This window comes from Sus scrofa, chromosome 8 (assembly GCF_000003025.6).
Source record: "Sus scrofa isolate TJ Tabasco breed Duroc chromosome 8, Sscrofa11.1, whole genome shotgun sequence".
Taxonomy (NCBI): Eukaryota; Metazoa; Chordata; class Mammalia; order Artiodactyla; family Suidae; genus Sus; species Sus scrofa.
Window position 1 is genome coordinate 83,654,233 of NC_010450.4, and position 22,275 is coordinate 83,676,507.

Genomic DNA, 22,275 nt, shown 5'->3' on the forward strand with positions numbered 1-22,275 from the left:
TTAGTGCTCTCAATTTTTTTCCAACCTCTAGCATCTTCCCTTTTCACTGTGTACACAGTACTTTCTTTTCTTTCTTTTTTTTCTTTAAAAGGAATTCTTCTGAACAGTTTCCAACCATTGGCTAAGGGTTCTTAGAACAGATGTGTTTTCTCTATCTAGAAATGGCCTGAGGACAGATGTCATTTTATTCAAGTGTGTGATCCATTTGGATCAAAGGTGCTTTAGGATAAGAGCCTGGTTTAGAAATAGCTTATTGGAATTTTTTTTAAAGAAGAAGTAAAGAATTTAGGTATTCTCAGAGAGAAAGCCAGAATATTCAATATTGAATATTTGTAAGGAATATTCTTCTCTCAAGAATTTTGAGGCAATAATATCAACCTTTAAGATCCTTTGTCACCATGTTTTATTTTTATATAATAGCTCCAGTTTATTGGCTTCAGTTTTGCAATCAGATTAAATAATCTTAATTGCCTCAATGATGATGTTACTTTATATCAAATTCATTGATGTTCTCTTTTTCTGTTCTTATTCTACTATGATTATGTATGATAGAGTAATTAGCACATATTTTATCTTAAACAAATAGTTTTTTTGTATAGAGTTTCTGTGACTTGAAGTTTATGCCTGTGGAATTGCACATTTTAAAATGAGCAAATGAATTAATTTAAAATTAATTTATAAGGCATGCTCAGAATAAAACAGAATAAAATTTTGAATAAAATTTTATCTCCTTTTTGATAGTAATTCCTGAAAGTCACTGTGACCATACTTACTGTTACCTAGTATTACAAAGTCAAGCTGGGATAGAAAATGACATGATTTGGAAAAAGACTTTATTTATTTATTTTGTCTTTTTAGGGCCCTACCTGAGGCATATGGAGATTCCCAGGCTAGGGGTCAAACCAGAGCTGTAGCCATGGCAATGCCAGATCTGAGCCTTATCTGCTACCTACACCACAGCTCACAGCAGTGCCAGATTAAGCCACTGAATGAGACCAGGGATGGAACCTGCATCCTCATGGATGCTAGTTAGATTCGTTTCCACTGAGCCACTACAGGAACTCTGAAAAAGACTTTGTCAAGCTTTTCTCATTATAACACATTACGGTCTCAATAAAGAGCCTCTCTGAAGATGGTTTTAATTTCTGGGCAGTGACCCAGTTTTTTAAAATGTCCTCAGTTCTGGCCACTATGACAGTTCAACATAATCACAGACGTTCAGACTTTAAAAGAGTCAAAACTAAATGTCAATTGATGAATACTACCAAAGAATATATTAAAATATATTATAGTAAATGGTAATTTATTTATTGCACATAAAGTTATATATTTTATAAGTAAATCTCTCTATATTTAGTATATAAATGCAAAGATGAAAGAAATCTGTTAGAAGCAAAATGCTACATAAATAAATCCCCAAACTGGTCTTAGATAGGAAGACACAAACCAAGGAGCAAACATGCTTACAGATTTAGGAAGCTTTCTATAAAATATTCAATTAATGAGATGGGAAAAGCATCCACTGTAACCTGGGGTCTGAGAGGGAGGTATTTGTGGTCATTCCATTTATATATTCTTGCACCTAAACTCCAGCACATTTCATGATAAATTAACTGATGTGTGATGTGTTGTTTACCTTTGAAACCTTCCTTTAAACTTCTCTCTTCCCTGACTTTATAGTACATTTTACTGATCTACTTTTGTGTGTGTGTGTGTGTGTGTGTGTGTGTGTGTGTGTGTGTTTTTAGCACAGTACTGAGGCATATGGAGGTTTCCAAGCTAGGGGTTGAATTGGAGCTGTAGCCACTGGCCTACACCAGCCACAGCCACAGCAACTCAGAATTGGACCTCGTCTGTCTGCAACCTACACCACAGGTCACAGCAACCCTGGATCCTTAACCCACTGAATGAGGCCAGGGATGGAACCTGCATCCTCATGGATACTAGTCAGATTTCGTTTCTGCTGAGCTACAACAGAACTCCCCGATCTACTTTTTTTTTTTTTTTTTAATTATGTTGAGTAATACTCTTCGAATCATGACATTACATGTTAATTTCACAGTAACTTTGCCCAACTGCTCCACTCCCAAATCCTGAGATTCTAAATCTGTGCTTTGAGCAATAGCTGCTAGTGGGCAAAAATATGAGCCTTCTTAGTTTTCAGCCTCAGTATATTTCCTTTGCAAATCCTACAATTTATTAACTCTATGGCAGAGTGACACAAACCATGTTCCAAAATAAACACACAAAAAGACCTACATTACTATAATATCCAGGTTGAGAAAAACTACTCTGAAAGCAAGGAAATGCTGATGAAAGCTTGTTGCCATGCTCCTGTGTTAGCTGCTTTGTGCTTAATTGCTGTTAGGCATGTGCCCTGAGAAACTCAGAACTGGGGGGTTCTGCTTGATGAGGTAGGGAGCAAGGCCATATGCCTAAATGCCAAAAGGTGATGGTGTAAAAATGAAGACGTTTTCTTCCTCTAGTTTTACATTTAAATAAAAATATATTCGGGGTTTATCTTTGCCAATGGAAGAAAACCCACACACATTCACCAATAACTTTGTTTCCATAGAACTGCCATGTAATTTTGGTGCAAATGCTAATACCATCATAGAGTTTCCAGCAATTATCAACCAATCCCAGATAAAGGGGGGGGGGAACTGTTCAATCCCGGGGAGAATAGTTAACAGTGGTCGCTGGAGCTTGTGAGTCATTCTGAGGGCTGGGCACTTTTTCCTTTCCTTCCAATTCTTTTCATGTTCATATGATAGATGATGAACAGCTAATGCTTCATTAGTACTTCAAAGTACTTCAGATTCATATGAGATTGTGCATGTAAAGTGGTAGGTACAACCTTGTACTATCTCCATTCTGCAGATGAAGAACCAAGCCTACAGTTTTAAACAACAAGCCTGGAGTCAAACAGCCAGCACAGGGTCTGAACGCAGTGACAAGCATGAGTCTGCATGCTTGACAGCCTCCTCACTGTCTAGCCAGCCAGGATGAGTAGCACGAGCGGGCCTACACCAACCATCACCTAGCTCTGCTTCTTGAACGTGCTCCCCAATCTTCCCTCCCAGGAGGCGCTGCTGTTTAAAAGCACAGAGCAGCAGAGCCCTGCGGTCTGACAACTGCCTTGCAAATCCAGCTCTGCTACTGGCTGGCGGTGTTCTCGTGCGCAGTTTCCTTAACTTCTGGACCTCAGTCTCTTCGTCTGTGAAGTGGGATATTCATGCCTGCCTCTCGGGGCTCCTGGGAGGATTACAGAGGTACTCTGGTAATAGGGTAGCAAAGTAAGTGCTTTAAAAAATGGCTGTCAGGATTAGTAAGAAACACGAGAGCGTCCTTGCTAACAACGTGGCTGGCTTGAAGACCATCTATACCACTGGGCAAGAAAAGCTACTGAAGGTCTCCCAAAGGGAGGGCTGTACTCCCTCTACTATTGAGAGGTAGCTTTGTGATTTCCTTTTCATGAGATAATAGAGCCACTGGAAAACCCGGCCACTGGACATTATCAGCAGCCCTTCTCTCTTCTCTTTCTAGTCATTTACAGTGAGGTGGTGGCTGCTGTATCCAGACAGATGCTCTTTAAAGATGGCAGCGACCTTTCCTAGAGTAAAGATTTCTTAGTTTTTCATTAGTTTTAAATGATTACATAGGACTTCTAAGATTTACAGGCTCTATTTCCTTTGCCTTTCAAGTCTTAGATAAATAAAAAGACTTTCCTCACCTCAGCTGTGACTTATGGGACTAAAAATGCAGGAGAAGGCGGGTCTTTCTCTACTCAACCGGAGGGACCCTGCATACTCCAATTTCTGCTTCCATGAAAAAAACATCATGCATGCTGGAGAATAACTTATGGATTAAACTGGCTCATACTGGCATCTATGTCCATTTCTATTTATTAAAATGTTTTATCACTAGAATTGCAAATGCCAAAATAAAAAAGAGTGCCGGAAATGCAACTAATTTAACTAAAGAGAAAATTAGACTAGATTATTTCACATGACCAAGGGACCTTTTGCTTCACAGAAAAATGATCTCTCTGTGGACATTCACAGTGATTGAAAATGAGATAGACTTATTCAAAAACTGAAAACAACATTTTTCAAGGTATAGGCCAGTTTGATATAGTGTCAGCCACACTCAATAAAATAAAGATAGTTGGGTTTAATATATCACTATTATCTTAATATAAAAAATAAATTCAGTAAAAAAATTTACATGTGGATCTACATTTTTATGGTTCAGAATCAGATTTTTACCCCAAAATGAAGGCATTTAAAAGTTTTTGAAGACCATTCATTAACTTTCTACTACTTTTATTTTATTTTATTTTTTTATTTTCCCACTGTACAGCAAGGGGGTCAGGTTATCCTTAGATGTATACATTGCAGTTACAATTTTTTCCCCCACCCTTTCTTCTGTTGCAACATGAGTATCTAGACATAGTTCTCAATGCTATTCAGCAGGATCTCCTTGTAAATCTATTCAAGGTTGTGTCTGATAAGCCCAAGCCCGATCTCGTCTACTACTTTTAGAATGAAGGTATCTAATGGTTATTTCCACCACTAAAGCAATTCTCTTTCAGATGAGATTTAATAACTTCTGATGCAATAATTTGATAGGTCACAAACATAAAAAAAAAAAGAACATTCCAGAATGGTGATGTTTCTATTGCAATATTTACCAAATATGTTAAATATATTTTGCTGCTTTCTTTCAACCAAACACACACTTTCTCCCAACCTAAAAAGTATGCTTAAAAGCAGAGTTCTAACAACTTTCCTGAGAAAGCATTTGCTATGAGACCCAAGCATCATCATATGTGTGTGTGTCTGTGTGTGTGTTATATTTCCAATACAAGTTTTGAAAAGAACATTGCTTCTCATTTATGCTCTGACTCACTTCACTTGAACAAAAGCACACAAACATTTCATGGGCTACTATAGATCACCAGTTAAAGACAGAGGAAGATGTGAAAGGTAAGGTCTCTGATAAGCTTCAGAAAAGTAGGACATCAAATCCAGTGGGCCAATGAGCTCTTGGATTTCACTAACTTGCGCTGCTCATAACTATGCGGGTGATTTGCAAGCATGTGAAATCAGAGGCTGCCCGTGGGCTCCTGCCCCAGGGCACCTTGCATCCTCCTCCATGCTGTCTCTCAAGAGCCCCATGTCAATGGGCTCACTCACCCGGACAATCTGCAGCTTTCAGCCTTACGTCCTCTCCTCCCCTGGTAGAAGGACTGCCTTGAAAAGCATCTTTTGAAATGAGGATCCAAGCAGATAGAGAGGGACAGGAGTCTAGGCACACTTGTCCCAGTGACAGACAAGTCTTTAGCTCTGTCTGCTGCACGCTGCAGGCCAAAAGGGCTGCCGTGGATGTGAGTCCTCTGATCGCCCAGGAAAACTGGGTGTCAGTTTCTCGGGGGGATGGGGGGGACGATGTCACCCTGTAGGTGACAGACTCAAGATCATCTTGAGTGTGGCAGGCACACCTGCAAAGCTAAGGCTGGCTTTTAGATTCTTGACAGTCGGGACGTCTGGTGAGATGACACTTAAGTAACTTCCGGTATCCCTGTCATTTTTTTAACAAGGGTTTTCAGATATAATAGCAAACTACATATTTTAGGAACAAGAATGAGAACAATGTTGTCAACCAACTGAATACCAGATTCCCAAAAGGAACAAAAAGAGGAAAAATGGGTAAAGCCATGTCCCATTAGAATGAACTGTGGAGATTTTTAAACATCATTTTTCAAACTTTGGTATCAAGAATCTTTCATGCTGCCTAAATTAACTCTTCTTTTCACTCAAAGTGGACAAGTAATATGTGGAGGTCAAGTAAATGACAGGTAGAGGACAATGACAGCTGGTGTCCAACAATTTGCTACCAGTAGTCACTTTAGTAATATGGTGTGGCCACAGCCAGAGAAAATGGGTCTCATTCCCAATTCAGCTGACCCATGGGTGAGGCTCAGTCTAGACCAGTGGTTCTCAAATTGGCTACACATTGAAATTACCTGGAAATGCTTTAAAAATGAACTGATGCTTGAGTTCCAGCTCCAAATATTCTGATTTAATTTGGAAAATAGGATTGTCTAAAGCTCCCAGACAATTCAACAGTGCAGCCATTCTCGAGAACCACAGGCCGACCATTCTCAAGCATTTCGCATAGATGAGACTAGTTCTTGTACTTGCCAGAAGGACTGACTCTGAATTCAGAGATAAGCTCACTATAAAGATCTCGGATCACCAGGATCATGGAATTTCCCTCTTTGGGATAAAACAACATCGACAAACAAGGTCTATGCCCCCTACTCGCACACCACACACACACACACAAAATGAAGATTTTAGTCTGATCACCAGTTGGACACTTGAACCATTCTTGATAAGGTCAGCATTAGGGGTCAGCTTGTCCCATGCACTATCACTAAAGATCTAGCACACCATTAGCTAGTTTTAAAACATATATCTGACTCACGCTTGGCAATTTCAAAAAGCTCAGTTTTCAAGGATTTGAGCTGTTGTGATTGGAATCACCTATTCCTCAATGAAATGGAAATTTACATTCATATGGCATAGAATGTATTCCCTTAATTCAACTCTACAATTTATCTCCTATAGCAAAAAAAATGGTCGGTTCTGTAGCTGGTGCTTTGCATTTTTGCACATAAATTTTGCTCCATGAAATGTAGACCGCTATGCTCACAGGGTGTTGAAATCTCCTACAATATAGGCAGCATAATCAGAGTGTTTAAAGACAAGACACCATATTTTTAGCTTCAGTCAAGACCCAATTAGGAAGGAGCTGTCCAAATTCCCTGAATGACTTGTCCTTCTCTGGTGGTGTAAGAATCAGGGCTGGTAGAGATTTAAGGAGATCAACCAAACGCAGCTCCTTGCCACAAAAAGGTCAGTCCTTTACCAAGTGACAGAAATCATTGTTATTTCTTAATTTATAATTAGCAGAAAAGAAATTCAAGATTCCCTTATACCCAGCACTGGCTTTCAGAAACTCTTATAATCAAGAATTCTTCTTTATGTCTGATTTAATATACTCATCTTGGACATTAATTACTGTCATGGGGGGATCACCACTGTGGTTTGTTCTGCAGTTATTTCAAACATACGAAGCTTGGGCTTATTATACATGATTAATTTTGTGATTTGAATACTGTGATCAACCCTTTAGTCTGTTAAAATAACTAGATTCCTTCTCAGGATTTTTAAAACTGTAAGAATAGAGAAGTGATATGCATAATAATTTATGAAAATTCCTACTTGCATTATTTATGCAAAATGATCCTTGACAAACACAGAATACTGCCATGAACACACTAACTATTCACATACCAAGAAGCCTGAAGAATTGCACTGAAATAGTTGTGATAAGCTTTTTACTTCCACATTTCCGAGGGGCAGACCACAAAAATCACTGGAGTAAGCAGCTCATGAATGTGTTGGCATTTGCCTCATCAAACCAACAGTAGCCACTTCTAACACTTCCCATCTGTGACTTGTGACAGGAGTTCCTTAGAGACTGAGATAAAGACCAGTTGTAGAATAACCCACTTAAGGTGATAAGGATATGATATTATTACTTGCTATACAATATATACTCAAATATGCATGTAATAGATTCCTATTTTATTGATACTACTAACTGGCAAATACTAGGGAGTCCAAAATATGAACTTTAAAAGACACCACATTTTGTCATCGACATGTAGAAATATGTATATCTACATAGAAATATGTAGAAGAATGGATTCTAAAGTTTATTTTAGGTACAGGAGCCTTGCAGCTCTCCTAGGAAAAGAGGGCCAAATAGGGTTCTGCAGCGTTCCCAGACGCCTGTGGAACCAACATACTGCAGAATCACGGCACTGTCGTAACTTGGCTTGTGCAATTTTATTGCATGATGAGATGTCTCAACATCAGAGAAGACAAACTTTCATTCATATCCCAATGAATGGGCGTAAATGAAAAGAGAGGGACGCTGAAGTAACTCTAATTAGAAGGAAGGCATTCTTTAGGCAGTTAAATTGAAGTAAAGACAAGAACATCAAGTTTTCACTTCTTACAACAAAATTTTCAAGTATTCTGAGTCTGTTTCTTTCACTTATATTTGATCACACACATATTTTTAGCACCAACATCTTAAGTAAAATAGTACCAGAAAACTATGTATTATTCTTTCAAATACCTAAAGATACATTATATTTTAGAGCAAACAGGCAACATGTATCACAGCATAGGTCCTTCAACTCAGTAATGCTCCTTCTATCAGTAAATTTCAAAATAATCATCCATGATCAGATTACATAATACATACAAGAATGATAAATAACATTATCTACAATGATAAGAAAATACTGGGGTCACCCTAAATACTTCATAGTAAGGAAGTGGAACGTGCAAAAAAGATAAAAAATTAAGTTTTTTCTTTTTTCTTTTTTTTTTTTTTTTGTCTTTTTGCTGTTTCTTGGGCCGCTCCCGCGGCATATGGAGGTTCCCAGGCTAGGGGTCCAACTGGAGCTGTAGCCGCCCGCCTATGCCAGAGCCACAGCAACAGCGGGATCCGAGCCGCATCTGCAAGCTACACCACAGCTCACGGCAACGCCGGATCATCAACCCACTGAGCAAGGGCAGGGACCGAACCCGCAACCTCATGGTTCCTAGTCGGATTCGTTAACCACTGCGCCACGACGGGAACTCCAAAAATTAAGTTTTTGAGAACAGTTTCCAAGCCCGGTAACACACTCATGATATATTGTTAGGTGAAAAAAGAAGGCTAAAAAGATGTAAATATGGTTGGATTTCAATTTTATTTTATTTTATTTTTTTTTTTTCAATTTTATTTTAAAGCTTCTTAGGAAAAAAAGCTACAAGAAAATATGATCTTTATTTTTACATTTATGAATATGGACTTCTGTTACTTTTGTAGTCATGAAAAATTCATTTAATTTTAATATGAAAACTGGAAGAAAGTATATAAAAATGTTAATAGTGGTATTCCTGTTTGGTGGGATTATAGGTGATGATTTTTAAAATATTTTCCCCAATTTTTTATTTTATAGATAACATGCTTAACTTTCATGGTAAGAAAAACCCTTCTAGTGAGTAATGGCCTTTGCTGCTGAATCTTTATTGTTTGCTCATTAGCTACCACTGGCAGTGAGTTATCAGAACCCATTTCAGAGTGTATTTATTGAACTCTGATGTGCAAAGCATTAATGCTTCATTTTAAAAGACTTTTGATTATTTGCTGGGAACTGTAATGAACATTTTTATTGGGAGAAAGCTAAAACGCCTGTTTTATACGGCTTCTCCACACCATCTGTGCCTTGGTGCCAAAGCCCCTTTCCTTACAGGACCACAAGTACCATAAGGTACTTCTCTTCACAGTACGCCTTGGTGATGCTGTCACAACATGACCTTGAGGCTGGGTGGTCCCAACAATAGGCATTCTCTGTACTCTAATTGAGTCATCCTAATTATTTCACATGGTAGGTACTGAATAGATAGATATCAGGAATATATTTATATTTTTTGGATTTGTTTCTTCTGGTCTTGATGTTCTTACCTTTGCATAGAGCTCAACAAAGCAAAGAGGAGCTTATTCCTATATGAGTAGAAATCCTCCTTTAATTTTGTTTCCAGTTTAGAAATGAAAAAGATAACCACTTCTTTCTAAATCATACAGTTAATTTGTCTCACTCTGAAACAGTCATGAGCTGTTAAGTCTTAATTTTCAAATGCTAGTTTGGCGGACACCTTAGTACTGCTAATACTGCTAATATAGTACTGTGTTACCCTTTTGTGAAACAAACTTTGACAATTTTATTTACACACCTACTAGATTATTTAATGTGAGAATTCAAAGTGGAGAAGTGGGAAAGAAGGCAAATAGATGTGCTTAGATATTATAAAGGTGGCCAACTATAAATAAAATATCTGACTTACCTGTAAAAACATTGCACAAGGAAATCACAATATAAGGAGCATTTTTTATGACAGAGACTCAAACACAGATGCAGCAAAAGAATGATTTGCGATTGCCAAAATGATCAAAAGACCTCTTTGGTTCTGCTAGCAAATGCTGCTATACAATTCTAAGTATTATGCCTGTTAAACGATATTTAAACAAATACTTTATAAAACCAAGAGTTAAGTCTGTAAATTACATATGGAAACCATGTCAAAATATCAATCTGATTGCACTGCTCAACAGTTCCCGAATAACATTCAAAATGTAATGTCAGTGTCCTGATTTAGTTGCCATAATTACTGTTCCCTTATGTTGTTCTCCTTATTTTCTCCTATATTCTTTCTTTTATTACAAAGAAATACTTCTAGTTAGGATAACACTAAAATAAAATTAACATAGCCAGAGCAAAGATAAATAAAATTTAAAAAGCCAACCTTTATTCCACTTTGAACAAGTTTGTGAATGTCCAAATAAGGCTCCTTGAAAATTTCTCCTTCAGGGGTAAGTATCTTCACGTAACCTTCTTTTTCCAGAATGAAGAGACGGTGTGAGCCGTCCCCACTATGCAGGGCGCTGACAGGCTGGCGCAGCCCACTCACAACCTCCTGGATACAGAAGCAGTTGTGCTTATGCTTTCTAAACAAATTAAAGAAAACCAGTAAGCTTTGCTTGCGATGAAGGAGGTACGGGATGCCCTTAGCATCCTTTTCAAGATATATTTCCTCTAGGAATCAATGGTTTCCATAATCATGAAGGGCTGCTAATCCCACGTCACAATATGGCCTTTCAAAGTCTTTTCAGTGGGGGAAAAAAAACCAAAAACCCTCAAAAAGCCTTCAATCTGAACGTAAAGGAGAGAATCAAAATAACATACATATTTTAAAATTTCACAAGCTCACAATCTCATCTTTCAGTGACAATAATTCAAATTCGCTTTACTCACCATGATTAAACCTTATGAAAAGGCACACAGAGAGAAAGCTCTAAGATCTATTTATAAAACTCTGATTTGCTAATAATCACGGTGCTGAATGTTTCCACAGCGCCATAAGCTAACAATAACCATACAATTCAGGTTTAAAATTATTCTCATAAAATTCCTATGAATCATAGGGAAGCCAAGCTCATAACAGAAGATTAATGGTCTCAGCATTAAAAGCATTTAAGGGAATATGATTTTAGAGAAGCAAACTACCAAAAAGAAAAAAAAAAAAAAAACAGCTGGAAGATACAGCTGTTGGATGTGAGCACAGCCAGTCCTCAAGATTTGCTACTTTTTTCTTTTTTAAGATTAAAGAACATTTAGCTTTATGAACCTGCTAATGTCTTCCACTTTGTCGTATTCTTCCATCTGGTCCAAGTAATTAGATGCTGGTCCTCTGACTTGTTTTCTTGGAAAATCTGGAAAGCACAAGCCACCATCTTTTCTTGCATAATAAAAGCAAAACTCATCAGCAGTAGTTTGAAGGAAACCTTTAAAAAAATGTAAAAAGACTCAGTAGAAATATTTAGGGTCATGGTAAAAACACTGCACTTGAAGGACAAAGGACAGGGAAAGAATTTTTAGGAAAAATATGTAGATTCTAAGAAAAATCTATAGACAAAAACAAAAGGAAAGAATAACATTGGGGATTTATGATCTCCATTGATTTTCTTTTTTTTTTTTTGTCTTTTTTTTTTTTGTTGTTGTTGTTGTTGCTATTTCTTGGGCCGCTCCCGCCGCATATGGAGGTTCCCAGGCTAGGGGTTGAATCAGAGCTGTAGCCACCGGCCTACGCCAGAGCCACAGCAATGCGGGATTCGAGCCTCGTCTGCAACCTACACCACAGCTCACGGCAACGCCGGATCGTTAACCCACTGAGCAAGGGCAGGGACCGAACCCGCAACCTCATGGTTCCTAGTCGGATTCGTTAACCACTGCACCACGACGGGAACTCCTCCATTGATTTTCTTTTTTGGCTGCCCCACAGTTTATGGAGTTCCCGGGCCGTCTATGCCACAGGTGCAGCAACACTGGATCCTTTAACCCACTGTCCTGGGCCAGGACTCAAACCTGTGTCCTGGTGCTGCAGAGACACCACCCATCCCATTGCACCACAGTGGGAATTCCCATTTCTTTTTCAACCAAGAGTAAAGAATTGCAGTAAAAGTGAAATACTATTGTGTTGGATATCTTAAAAGGCTCAGAAGAAATAGACCTAATACGAACCCAGCATTAATCTATAATAAGATTAATTGTTAATTAAGATTAATTAATTTATAACAAGCACTGACACTATTTTCAAGCCTCCTCAATCACCTTATATTGCACTGGCAAGATCATCTGATGTCTACTCAGCACTTTTTCCCTACAGTACTAAACACTTTCTAAGGAGAAAAATAATGATCAAGAAAGACATTTTGATTTTTACCTAACAAATTAAATTATTTTACTCCCAATCAGTTTTGTGATAAAGACACCTGGTAACTTAGTTGAAGTTTAAAAGTAGTATAATGGATGCAAGTCTGTAAGAACAAGAATTTGGGGACAAACAAGTGAGGCTTATCAATGGAACATGAAAAATACTAAAAAGTTTACTTTCTATGAGCTAGTTCTAGGCCTTCAATTCTTTTTTTTTTTTAAATTTGTTTTTATTGTTCTTCAATTCTAATCTTGAAATCCAAGGGTCCTAAATGGTTAAAAACTAATATACATTTTGACCTAACGTTTGGGTGAAATGTATCACCCCTAAATTTCTGAGACAGACTCTTCAAGACCAATATCTGACTAAGCTATAGAGAAACATCTTGTTTTTGCAATCAGGCAAGTAACAGCAGGTGTCTCTGTGTGTCTGTGTGTGTGTGTGTGTGTGTGTTGGGGGTGGGCAGAACAAGGAGGCATGGCAGCTGGCAAGGGTGCTCCCTGGGAGGGGCAAGGCAGCTGGAAGGAGGTTATCTTTGAAAAAAATCCAGGGATTAGAATTAAGGAGAGGAATGAAGGCTGCGATAGCATTGACTCATCTTCAGCAATTCACTTTTTGCAAAAGGTAAATTTTCTCCTCCATTCTTTAATGGCCAAGCATCAGATGAAAACTGCCCAGTAGTGTTAAATAATTCTGTTCGAGGTAAAAAGAAGGAAAGTTACTAAATCACATTTTTCACAGTTTGGGGCTAGACAGATCCTGTGGGGGGATATATATGGCAGTTCTCAATGTCAATATTACACATGCAGGAAGACCATCCTACTATGGATATGTTAACAACTGAATGTGTGAAGGAGAAGTTTTGTTTTAATGTGATGTTTGCGGGGGTGGGGTGGGGGGGGAGGTCACAGAAAAACTTCAAAGTGCAATTTCAAAGAATTTTTTTTTTTTAAATTCTGTTTATCAGCATTACAGTCTGCAAACCTATATACTATCTTAAGAGGAAATGAATGAACAATGCTGGTGACTAATTCCATTCTATAAGGAATTCTTAGCTAGGGCAAACCTGAGGAAATGGAAATGATTTTCAAATGGAACATCTGAAGATGAATGAGGGTAGATTCATAAACTCTGTCACTCCAAGAGTACTATGTACTCTTAGCAAATTAAACCACACCGAACCAATATGTTAACAATGAATTACTCCAAGCTTTGTATACTATCTAGACAAACTGAATCATCCAAATGAGAAGAAGGAAGCCAACGCAGAACACTTTTACATAAAAACGTGGGCGTTTTTCCGACAATTATGACATTTGCATTGAAATGTCTAATACTTTCAGGATTAGTACTTTACCTTAAATGATTCAATTTTTCAGAGAGTGATAAGATATATTTTTCTCTGAAGAGCCAAAAGGGATCTGATTTCAGGACATGGGGCTAACATTTATTGTTAGAGAAGATAAAATTTACCAAAGGGTCCTCTTCTGTTTGGAAGGAACCACTGAAGACAGCGTTTTACTGAACGTGATTCGCTCACCCTAGATCGTCATCACATAACCAAATCCACTAACGGTGGCAGTCGCTGGTGCTTCCAGCAGCTGTAATTTTCTTACAACTCCTGATAATTTATCAAATGTTTTGGAACTGTAACTCTTCTCCTGGACCATAAACCCAGTCCTACCATGCCACAAAGCACCCTATAAAATGCTGACATGTAAATAAATAGTCCCTGTGCAATTTTCTAAGCTCTAGCTCTTCTCTGAATATGTATGCTAGAGAAAAGTTATTTTTCCTCATTATATATGCTGTCCATCATGACAAGGAAAAAATGAAAAACAATCCCACCCTGCCCTAAGGTCCGCACCAGAAAGCATTTTCTAGCAGAGGGGGTGGATTTGGGTGTTTTCAGAGCCGCTCTGGCTTGCTGTCTTGGGGACTAATGAGACACATGTGTAAGCTATCTGACTGGGGTCAGGAGTGGCTGTGGACTCGAGAAACTCAATGGAATCAAATCCTTGACCTTGGCCTCTTTAGCAACAGGATTAAACCAATTGAACTAATTGTGTACAGACATTTCACACTACCATAACCTACAGCTGAGAGATGACAGTCTGGTCCAAGAATGATACAAATCATTATGATAATGAGTGTGAAGGAAGAAGCAAGGCCCAGAGATGTCCTTTCATATGCTTTCCAGAGTGTATTATGCCCTCGCTTAGTGAACAGCAAAGTATCTCCTCTGTTCATCGTAATTCAGGAAGAAGACGAGACCTGGAGTGATGAGAAGGGAGCCCTTGTGGGTTTTTTTAAACATAATTTTGGATTTTTAGAAGTGTTAAGAGTATCTCCCTGAGTAAATTCACAACTGGAGAATATTATGAGGAATAAAACTCTATCCTCACTGTAGTAACTTTTTAACTTCTTTTTTTCCTTTTTGTGAAAATAAGTAGTTATCTTTCAGATATACTTGTATCTCGAAGTGAGTGGTACTTTCTTAAAGCCATGAGGGTGAAGCAAAGGGATAGGTTGTTTATGTATTTAATTCTTTATGTATTGAGATGGGGGGATAAATGAAGATGTCACTGGAATTACTATTATTATTATTATTATTGGCTGAACTCGTGGCATATGGAAGTTCCTGGGCCAGGGATCTAATCTGAACAGGTAGCTGCAACCTACATCAGAGCTATGGCGATGCCAGGATTCTTAACCCACTGTCCCACAGCAGGAACTACAACCTTTAAAGTCCCTTCCTCTTCGTGTTTTTGATTGGCAGAAAACTGAGGCTAATAATGAGAATTACAAATAAAAATTTGTGAAGAATTACAAAGTAGCTGTTTTTCACAATTTTGAACTTTGAAGAAAAGCAAATCATGTCATTAAATAGACTTCAGAAGGTAAAAATATTACAGATTTGCTTTTTGAGCAATTTCTGAAAATGAGTGTTCTAGAATCCTAAAGGGCCGTCTGTGTTGGGGGTCAGGGCTGAGGGGAGGATTATCATCTTATTCATCATACTTTAAGAAATGGTAACCTACATGCCAAGGATCAGTCTGGCTAACAAATTGATCAACAGAAGTAACACAAAGAGTGTGTTATTCCAGCTCACTTTGGGGACAAGTATTTAGAGCAATTATTAGCATTTGATGGATGCAGAGGCAGCCCCTGCTGTTCGCTGCCAAAGCCTGCTGGCCTGGCCCTGAGAAGCACCCTTGCTGCTCCATCCACCACTGGAGTGGAGCTTTCATCTGGTTATCTTTCAAGGCAGCCTGGGTGGCCACAAAAAGCACTTGACATCTTGATGCACTTCAGCAGTTTTACATATATACAAACTTTGTAGAAAAATAAATTTGTCATTCGTCACCACATATGTTGATCTGGGGAGCAAGGAGTTTGCAGTTCTGGCTCCTGAGCTGTTTGCTGTGCTCTCTCTTTCAGGGGATATTGCTTTTTGTTGTTTGTTTTGGAAGCTAAAATAACTTCAAACATAGGAAGTCCCCCACAGATGAGTCCCCAAACCCAGCCTAGTGGTATTTATCCACTAGTGGTATTTATAGATAAAGGTTGATAAAAATGCTGAGTGTCAATATCATTGTCAACGTCTAGTGGTAAAGGTAAACCTTCCAGTCTGGAAATTTGCAGCAAACCTTCATGGGACCTAATCTGTTATCACTTCTCGGCAGGCCATCTAGGCAACCGTGACCTATTCTACTTTGCTTCAGGGGAATGTGATAAAGAGGAAGAAACAGCTGGTTTAAGGAAAGCCTTAGAAACATGGCTGTAGTTTATAAAGACAATAATAATATTTTCACATTGAATGGATTTAGATATATGTTATGGTACACTAAAGGAAGCAAGCAACCCGAGTCAAAATGTTTTCTTAGGCTATTAGGGGAGTTCTATTAAAAAAAATACAAAACTCTACACTTTTCTGGGTCACAGAAAAAAGTAAAATGTGCATAGCAGTGAAAAAAAACTCCCCAAGTGCATCCTACAGTTCTTAAAGCTTGTCTTTTTCACATCAGTGCCATTGAGTTTTATAAACTGGTGGCTTCAGTAATTTGTTTGTGTGTGACTGTCTAACTAACACAATCTGCCTCGTTAAATTCTTTTCTACCTCTGTGTTGATTCTTCCAACTGAAGCAACAACCACCAGGGTTTATAAACTTCTGATGGTAAAATTAATCAACACCCAAGAACCTGTATGTTTATTAGAGTCCAAAATATGATAGTGACCATGTATCTTTGGGACTCTATAAGCATAAGAACTTGAACTTCGTCTAGCTTCTCACTTTCTCATTGTGCAACTCTGGTTAAAGCATCTCACTTCTCCTGAGGCTCAGTTTGCCTCATCTGTCAAATGGAAATAACTCCATCTCTCCTATCTATCTCACAGGGTATTTGAGGAGCAACTGAGTTATTATATGTTAGAGTGCTTTGTCAGGGGTTACTTTTGGGGGGATTTCAAATTCTATTTTATTTAAGGAAATACCTTAAAAGTCAATGGACAATTTTCACTTACACATCAGCTGCGTAGAAGAGGAGCTGGCTGTCTTGATATCGACACTGATGGGTAAAGACACCAACAAGAAATTTGTACCGATAATCCAGCTTAGGTAAAGACGACCAACCATAAGATGACCAACCAAGTTATGGGTTTAACAAGAAATGTCAACTATTTCAACAAAACGACGTACGGTTCGTAGGCTGACATGACAGTAATCCTTTTGGCAGCAATAAAAGATTACACATTTGAGGTAAAAATAGGTATTTTGAAAGTCGAGATAAAGTCTACCATCTCCTAAGCATGCAATTGGGAACAGGGATCTTGGAAGAATACTGTGCAGTAGCTGATTTAATTTTTTTTTTTTTTTTTTTTTTTTTTTTTTTTTTTTTTTGGTAATACCTGGAATATGGCCTCGGCAAGTATAAAAGAATTCTTTGCAATAGTCTTTGCAGAGCAGGGGAAGCACTGGGTCTCTTCCCAAGGCTTCTCTCTCAGGTGAGTGGAAAAGGCTCTGGGAGTGTGGAGAGCAGAGCGCACATCTGATTTCCTCCAGTAACTTCCCGCATTCTGTGTTGTTGGTCACAGAGAATATCTGAAAGCCATAAATCAGAAACAAACTTCTTTTTAGTGGCACGAAGTGAGGTTTGGTTATGATTTCCAGTAATCACACAAGGAGAAAAAGTGTCATCTCGCCCATGCAATTGTCTGCGAAGAATCACCATTCACGATGCCAAATGCCTTTATGAGGATACACGTGCAGCCTCTGGGGTTGAGACAGGAGAGCAAAGGGTAGGAATGCAGGCCTGCGCTTCTTATTCTTACTCTTACGAATCAGTCTGCTTATCCATCTTTCAGGTGTCAAAATTAAATGATAATTGTACTTAGACTCTTTAACCCTTCATTATTTTTCTCTGCCTCAAAGTGTATACTGACTGATATTTCACTTTAAAGCACTGAATACCTTTACCCAAAGGTATGTGAAGCAGAACTTTTTAAGACATGGCTTATTTGTGTCTCGGGTGAAAATCTACTTCACTTCTGAAATTCCTAATGACATTCTCAGAGATGATACCTGAATGACATTGTTCTAATTTTAATGACTTTTCGGTCTACAGATTACATAGGGAAAGTTTTCCAAAGTTGGGGAAATATCTCCTTCTCATGTTCTATACAAGTAATGGCTGAAGTTGAGTCACAGAGGTGTAAGATCAATTTTTATTATTCATCATATCTTAGCTAAGAAAAATTTTCTAACTCCGCAGGTATGTTATATGCAGAAATAAACACAAGAGTTTAATAAAAGTGTCTCTGATAGTGTTTAGTGAGTTTTAAGGGAAAAAGGCACAGTTATTCTTGTTTATACAATATTATGTTGGTTATATCAAAAGGACCAATTGGAGAGTTACTGATTTATTGAGGTTAGTAATTTGTAGATAAAACAGGTCTCAGTATCCAGTACTAACTTCAAAAAACTGACTTTAGAACCTCTTCTAATAAATGAAGACAATATCAGCATAATATTTGAGATGTAAAATGTAGTGCTATCTAAATCAAGCATTGATTTGTCATAATAAAAAAACACCATCGTGGGACTGAATTTTGTTTTCTCAGCTTCTATAACTATGTTTATATTTATTTCCTGAGAACTATGAACTGAAATTAACATTCTAAACTTTAGATCATTACTTGAAGCAAGTATTTCATTTGCAAGTTGAGGTTCTAATTTGATTAAATCCTAAGGCTTCTATTTTTGGAATGAAGATATTCTAGGTGATCACAAAACTTGGATCTGAAAGAGGAAAGCAACTTAAAAACAAAAAAATCATTGAATTCAAGGCATGCTGAAATTTTAGCACGCAGTAATTAAAAGTCCAATAGAAGCTACCTTGTTTGGGGAAAAAAATATACATGCATAGGATGAGTTGTAACTACAATATTCAGAAAAGTTATTATTAAGCACAGTTACATTTGCATTTTGGTTTTCATCAATTGATTTAAATGACAATTGCTTAAATGGTTAAAGTTTTCTAAAAGGAAACACACCCCAGACACTTAGAATTTGCATTCCAAGAATGTTTTAAATGTCTTTTATTGTCCATACTCTGGCAGACCTCACCAGATCTATTCAATATTAATACTGTTCAAGTTTGTCCTGTTTGTTTATCATAGGGCAGTCCACCAGGAACAAAACAACTGCAGGGTGCTGAAGCCACCTTTTTTGCTGACTGAAAAACTGGAATGCAATTACCTTTGGTTTTATGGCAAATATGCATGCTTCCATTTTTTATAGCTGAAACCCAATGATCCCCATATACTCTCCCAGCTGCTATCCAGGAAGAACTCGATTTTAGTGCCTAAAGAATTTTGTCTTTTACAATTTTTGGAATGTGGTGCTGGCTACAGGATCTCTCATCAAAAGTTTCAGAAATAGGATTCAATAAATTATCTGAAATCAAGTATAATATTATTCTTTGTCAAGTTGCATGCTGTTCCAGCCCAGCAGGATGGTAACATTTTGCTCTGTGTGAGGTCTGCAGTGTAAATACCTATTTGAAGATAGATAGAGCCATCATTCTGGCTTTGGTTTCAATGAACCAATAGTCTTACTGAAGTCAATTAAACTGACTCAGCCCAGGCTGCGACGCTGTTTTAGACAGATGAGTACTGGTGTGTGGAGGGTATTTTTCTTCTTCTTCTTCTTCTTTTTTTTTTTTTTTTTTTTGCCTATGTGTCTCTGTCTATACAGGTTCTTAACTTTATGTCTGACAATGTCATCAATCTTAAGAAGAAATTTCAGCTAATTTCCTGTTTCGATTTTTAAAAGCCATATATGTGAAACCATCAAATTATAGTGGTTTAAACTAAATATACTTTGGAAATCATGTAAAACTTAGAAACATTATTACGGCATGCCTAGTAATGATTGTGGCTGTGGCTGACTAATTTATAACATCTGGCAAGTCATCCTTTAATCTTTAGCCCCATGAAAGCAAAATCCATAGAAGAAAGGTAAGATAAATGCTGGAATACATAGTGAAGCGTGGCCTACAATGATAGCTTATCAACAAATAGTAAAACGGATGACAGAGACCTTCTGTATTTCTCTTTATTTACCAAGTAACTAAACAAAGGGGATAAAAAGGCCCCCACATGGGTTTGATGAGGGGACAAAAGGAGAAAACACATGACAGTATATTAAGATGACGCCTAAAGATCACTCAGCACACAAAAAGTTACTTCTAAAAATCATATGCCTACAAGGTTGTTCAGCTGTTGGTTAGAAGACATGCGTCTCTGGACTATAGTGCTGGATTATGTCATTAAAGAGTTCAGTTTCAATTTTAGGCTAATATGTAAATAGATCATTGTACTAAGGCAGCTGTTAAAGGGACCCCAGGATGAGTTATTTGTTTAGTTGGATGTGTTCAACAATAGCCTTTGTCCCTGAAAGAGCCAGAGCAAACAAATGATTGTAAAAGAGCACACTTGAAAACAATTACTTTTCACCCATTCCTTGACAGCTTTGGCTGTGAAACCACCCAAGGTAGAGAGAGCTTCTATGCCTCTGTGGCTACAAGTTAAGTTTTAGAATTGGGGGTATTTCAGTTGGTTGCAGATTCAATTTGGTTAATGGGAATTAGATCCTTTAAGCATCTTGTATTTAGGAGCTGCAAAAATATTGCTAAGACAATATAACTTCCTAAATTTGGGCAGTGCTTATTTGTAATGGTAGTTAACCATCTCGTTACAGTGCACAAAACTATTAAAACATACAAAGAGATGAAAATACAAGAGAATAATACCATGGCTAAAGAATTGAACTCAATTACATTCAATGGTTCATTACATTAAAGAAAATGGTTAGTCTGGAAACGGGACTTAATGGCACAGCTAAGCATGATCAATATTCTTATGTAGTTTGCTGCTATCTGTCTATGAGGTTTCTTCCCTTAGGAAAAAGCTACTCCTGTAGTTTCTTGAAAAGTTGCAGGAATCTTACTGGGAAAAAAATTCTTTTTGTAAACAAAAAAGGGCCCTTTCAAATAGCCATCATCTCTTCTGTACACACATTAGGAAATAAGACCCTAACATATATTATAAGCCAGGAAGGCTTAGGGGAAAAAAGGGAAACACTGAAGTTTATTATAACATAACATGTTTTAAAAACTATTAAAACTTGAGAACTAACATGGGTTAAGAATGCATATGCATAACTATATCAAATCCCTGATTTGAACAATTTGAGTACTGTTGGTTTATAAACCACTTGTAATGGACCCAGCAAAGTCTAGTGTACCAAATTTAATTCAGACACATTTTCCAAATGAGTAGGGGTTTGTTGGAGATTGGAAGCACGTAAAACAGAAAGGAATGTGGATAGCTAACGTGGCAGAATGCTTCCTAAAGAATGATTTCTTTAAAAAATCTTTTTCTATAACTTCTCTTAAGGGTTATAACTCCCCTCAGTCCCAGCCCCCCAGCTACCCCCCCACCAGCTCCCCAATATAATTAGTTAAGAAAAAGTTTTCATTCCTCATGTTCCTGGAAGAGTTCAGTAATGCAGGGGTCTGCAGATCGTTGGTGTATTCATAGTGCATATTGCACATGGGGAAGCTTAATGGCAAATATTTCTAAACCTTTCTCTGAATTTCCCGGTTCTGTCCGGCTCCTGGTTAAAAAACCCTGGAGCTGACAGGAATGTAGCGATTTTGTACTTTAATTCAATTACAACACAGGAGCTTAATGACATTGTTTTGAATAAAATGCTGGAATATCTGTTCCCTGAATCTCAGACTACTGCTGCATATGGTAAGAATAAAGAGAGAGTTACAGCTGAAAACCTGCAGCAAGACAGTTCTCACTCAGCTGGGAACAGAGGGAGTTGGACAAATGCTGCCTCAAAAGGCATGAACATTTGGACAGAGCTGGGGACTGAAAGAGAATGATGTTCTCTAGTTTCACCCATTAGTGAACCAACTAACAAACACAATGGTGTTGTTGTTATTCTTTTGCCATAAGCAACAGGACTCTGTGTGTGGGCAGCAGTTTAGTGGGGAGGAGGATAAGTCGACCCCTTTTTGTCCTATTGATTTTTTCCTATTTGCATGACTTGAGCAAATTAAATGATGCAATATGGCTTTTTGTTACAAAACAAAGTGAGAGATACCACCCAGACACATATGTTGATTCGTAAGAGCTGTTTACATGAGAATAGAGTGAAATCTACCGTGAACTGAGCATAAAAATTAGATTCAGCCTGGGTATTTTTTTTTTTTTTTTTTAATGCCTGGGCCAGCAAGACTGGAGCACAAGTTTTCCAAGAGTCTCTCAGACCTTGACAACTGCAGTGTTGTAACAGAA

At 37.8% G+C, this 22,275-nt stretch overlaps 1 protein-coding gene across 3 annotated transcripts in view; it reads right to left on the reverse strand.

Moving 5' to 3' along the window:
• Positions 1–22,275, reverse strand: part of HHIP (hedgehog interacting protein) — a 94,634-nt gene that overhangs the window by 70,498 nt on the left and 1,861 nt on the right. For all 3 annotated transcript variants that reach the window (XM_021100665.1, XM_021100664.1, XM_003129171.6), the window contains exons 2-4: positions 17,314–17,506; positions 11,319–11,475; positions 10,437–10,638 (exon numbers count right to left, since the gene is read on the reverse strand). In XM_021100665.1, the coding sequence (XP_020956324.1) occupies positions 10,437–10,638; positions 11,319–11,475; positions 17,314–17,506 (552 nt within the window). The remainder of the gene's footprint in view (positions 1–10,436; positions 10,639–11,318; positions 11,476–17,313; positions 17,507–22,275) is intronic.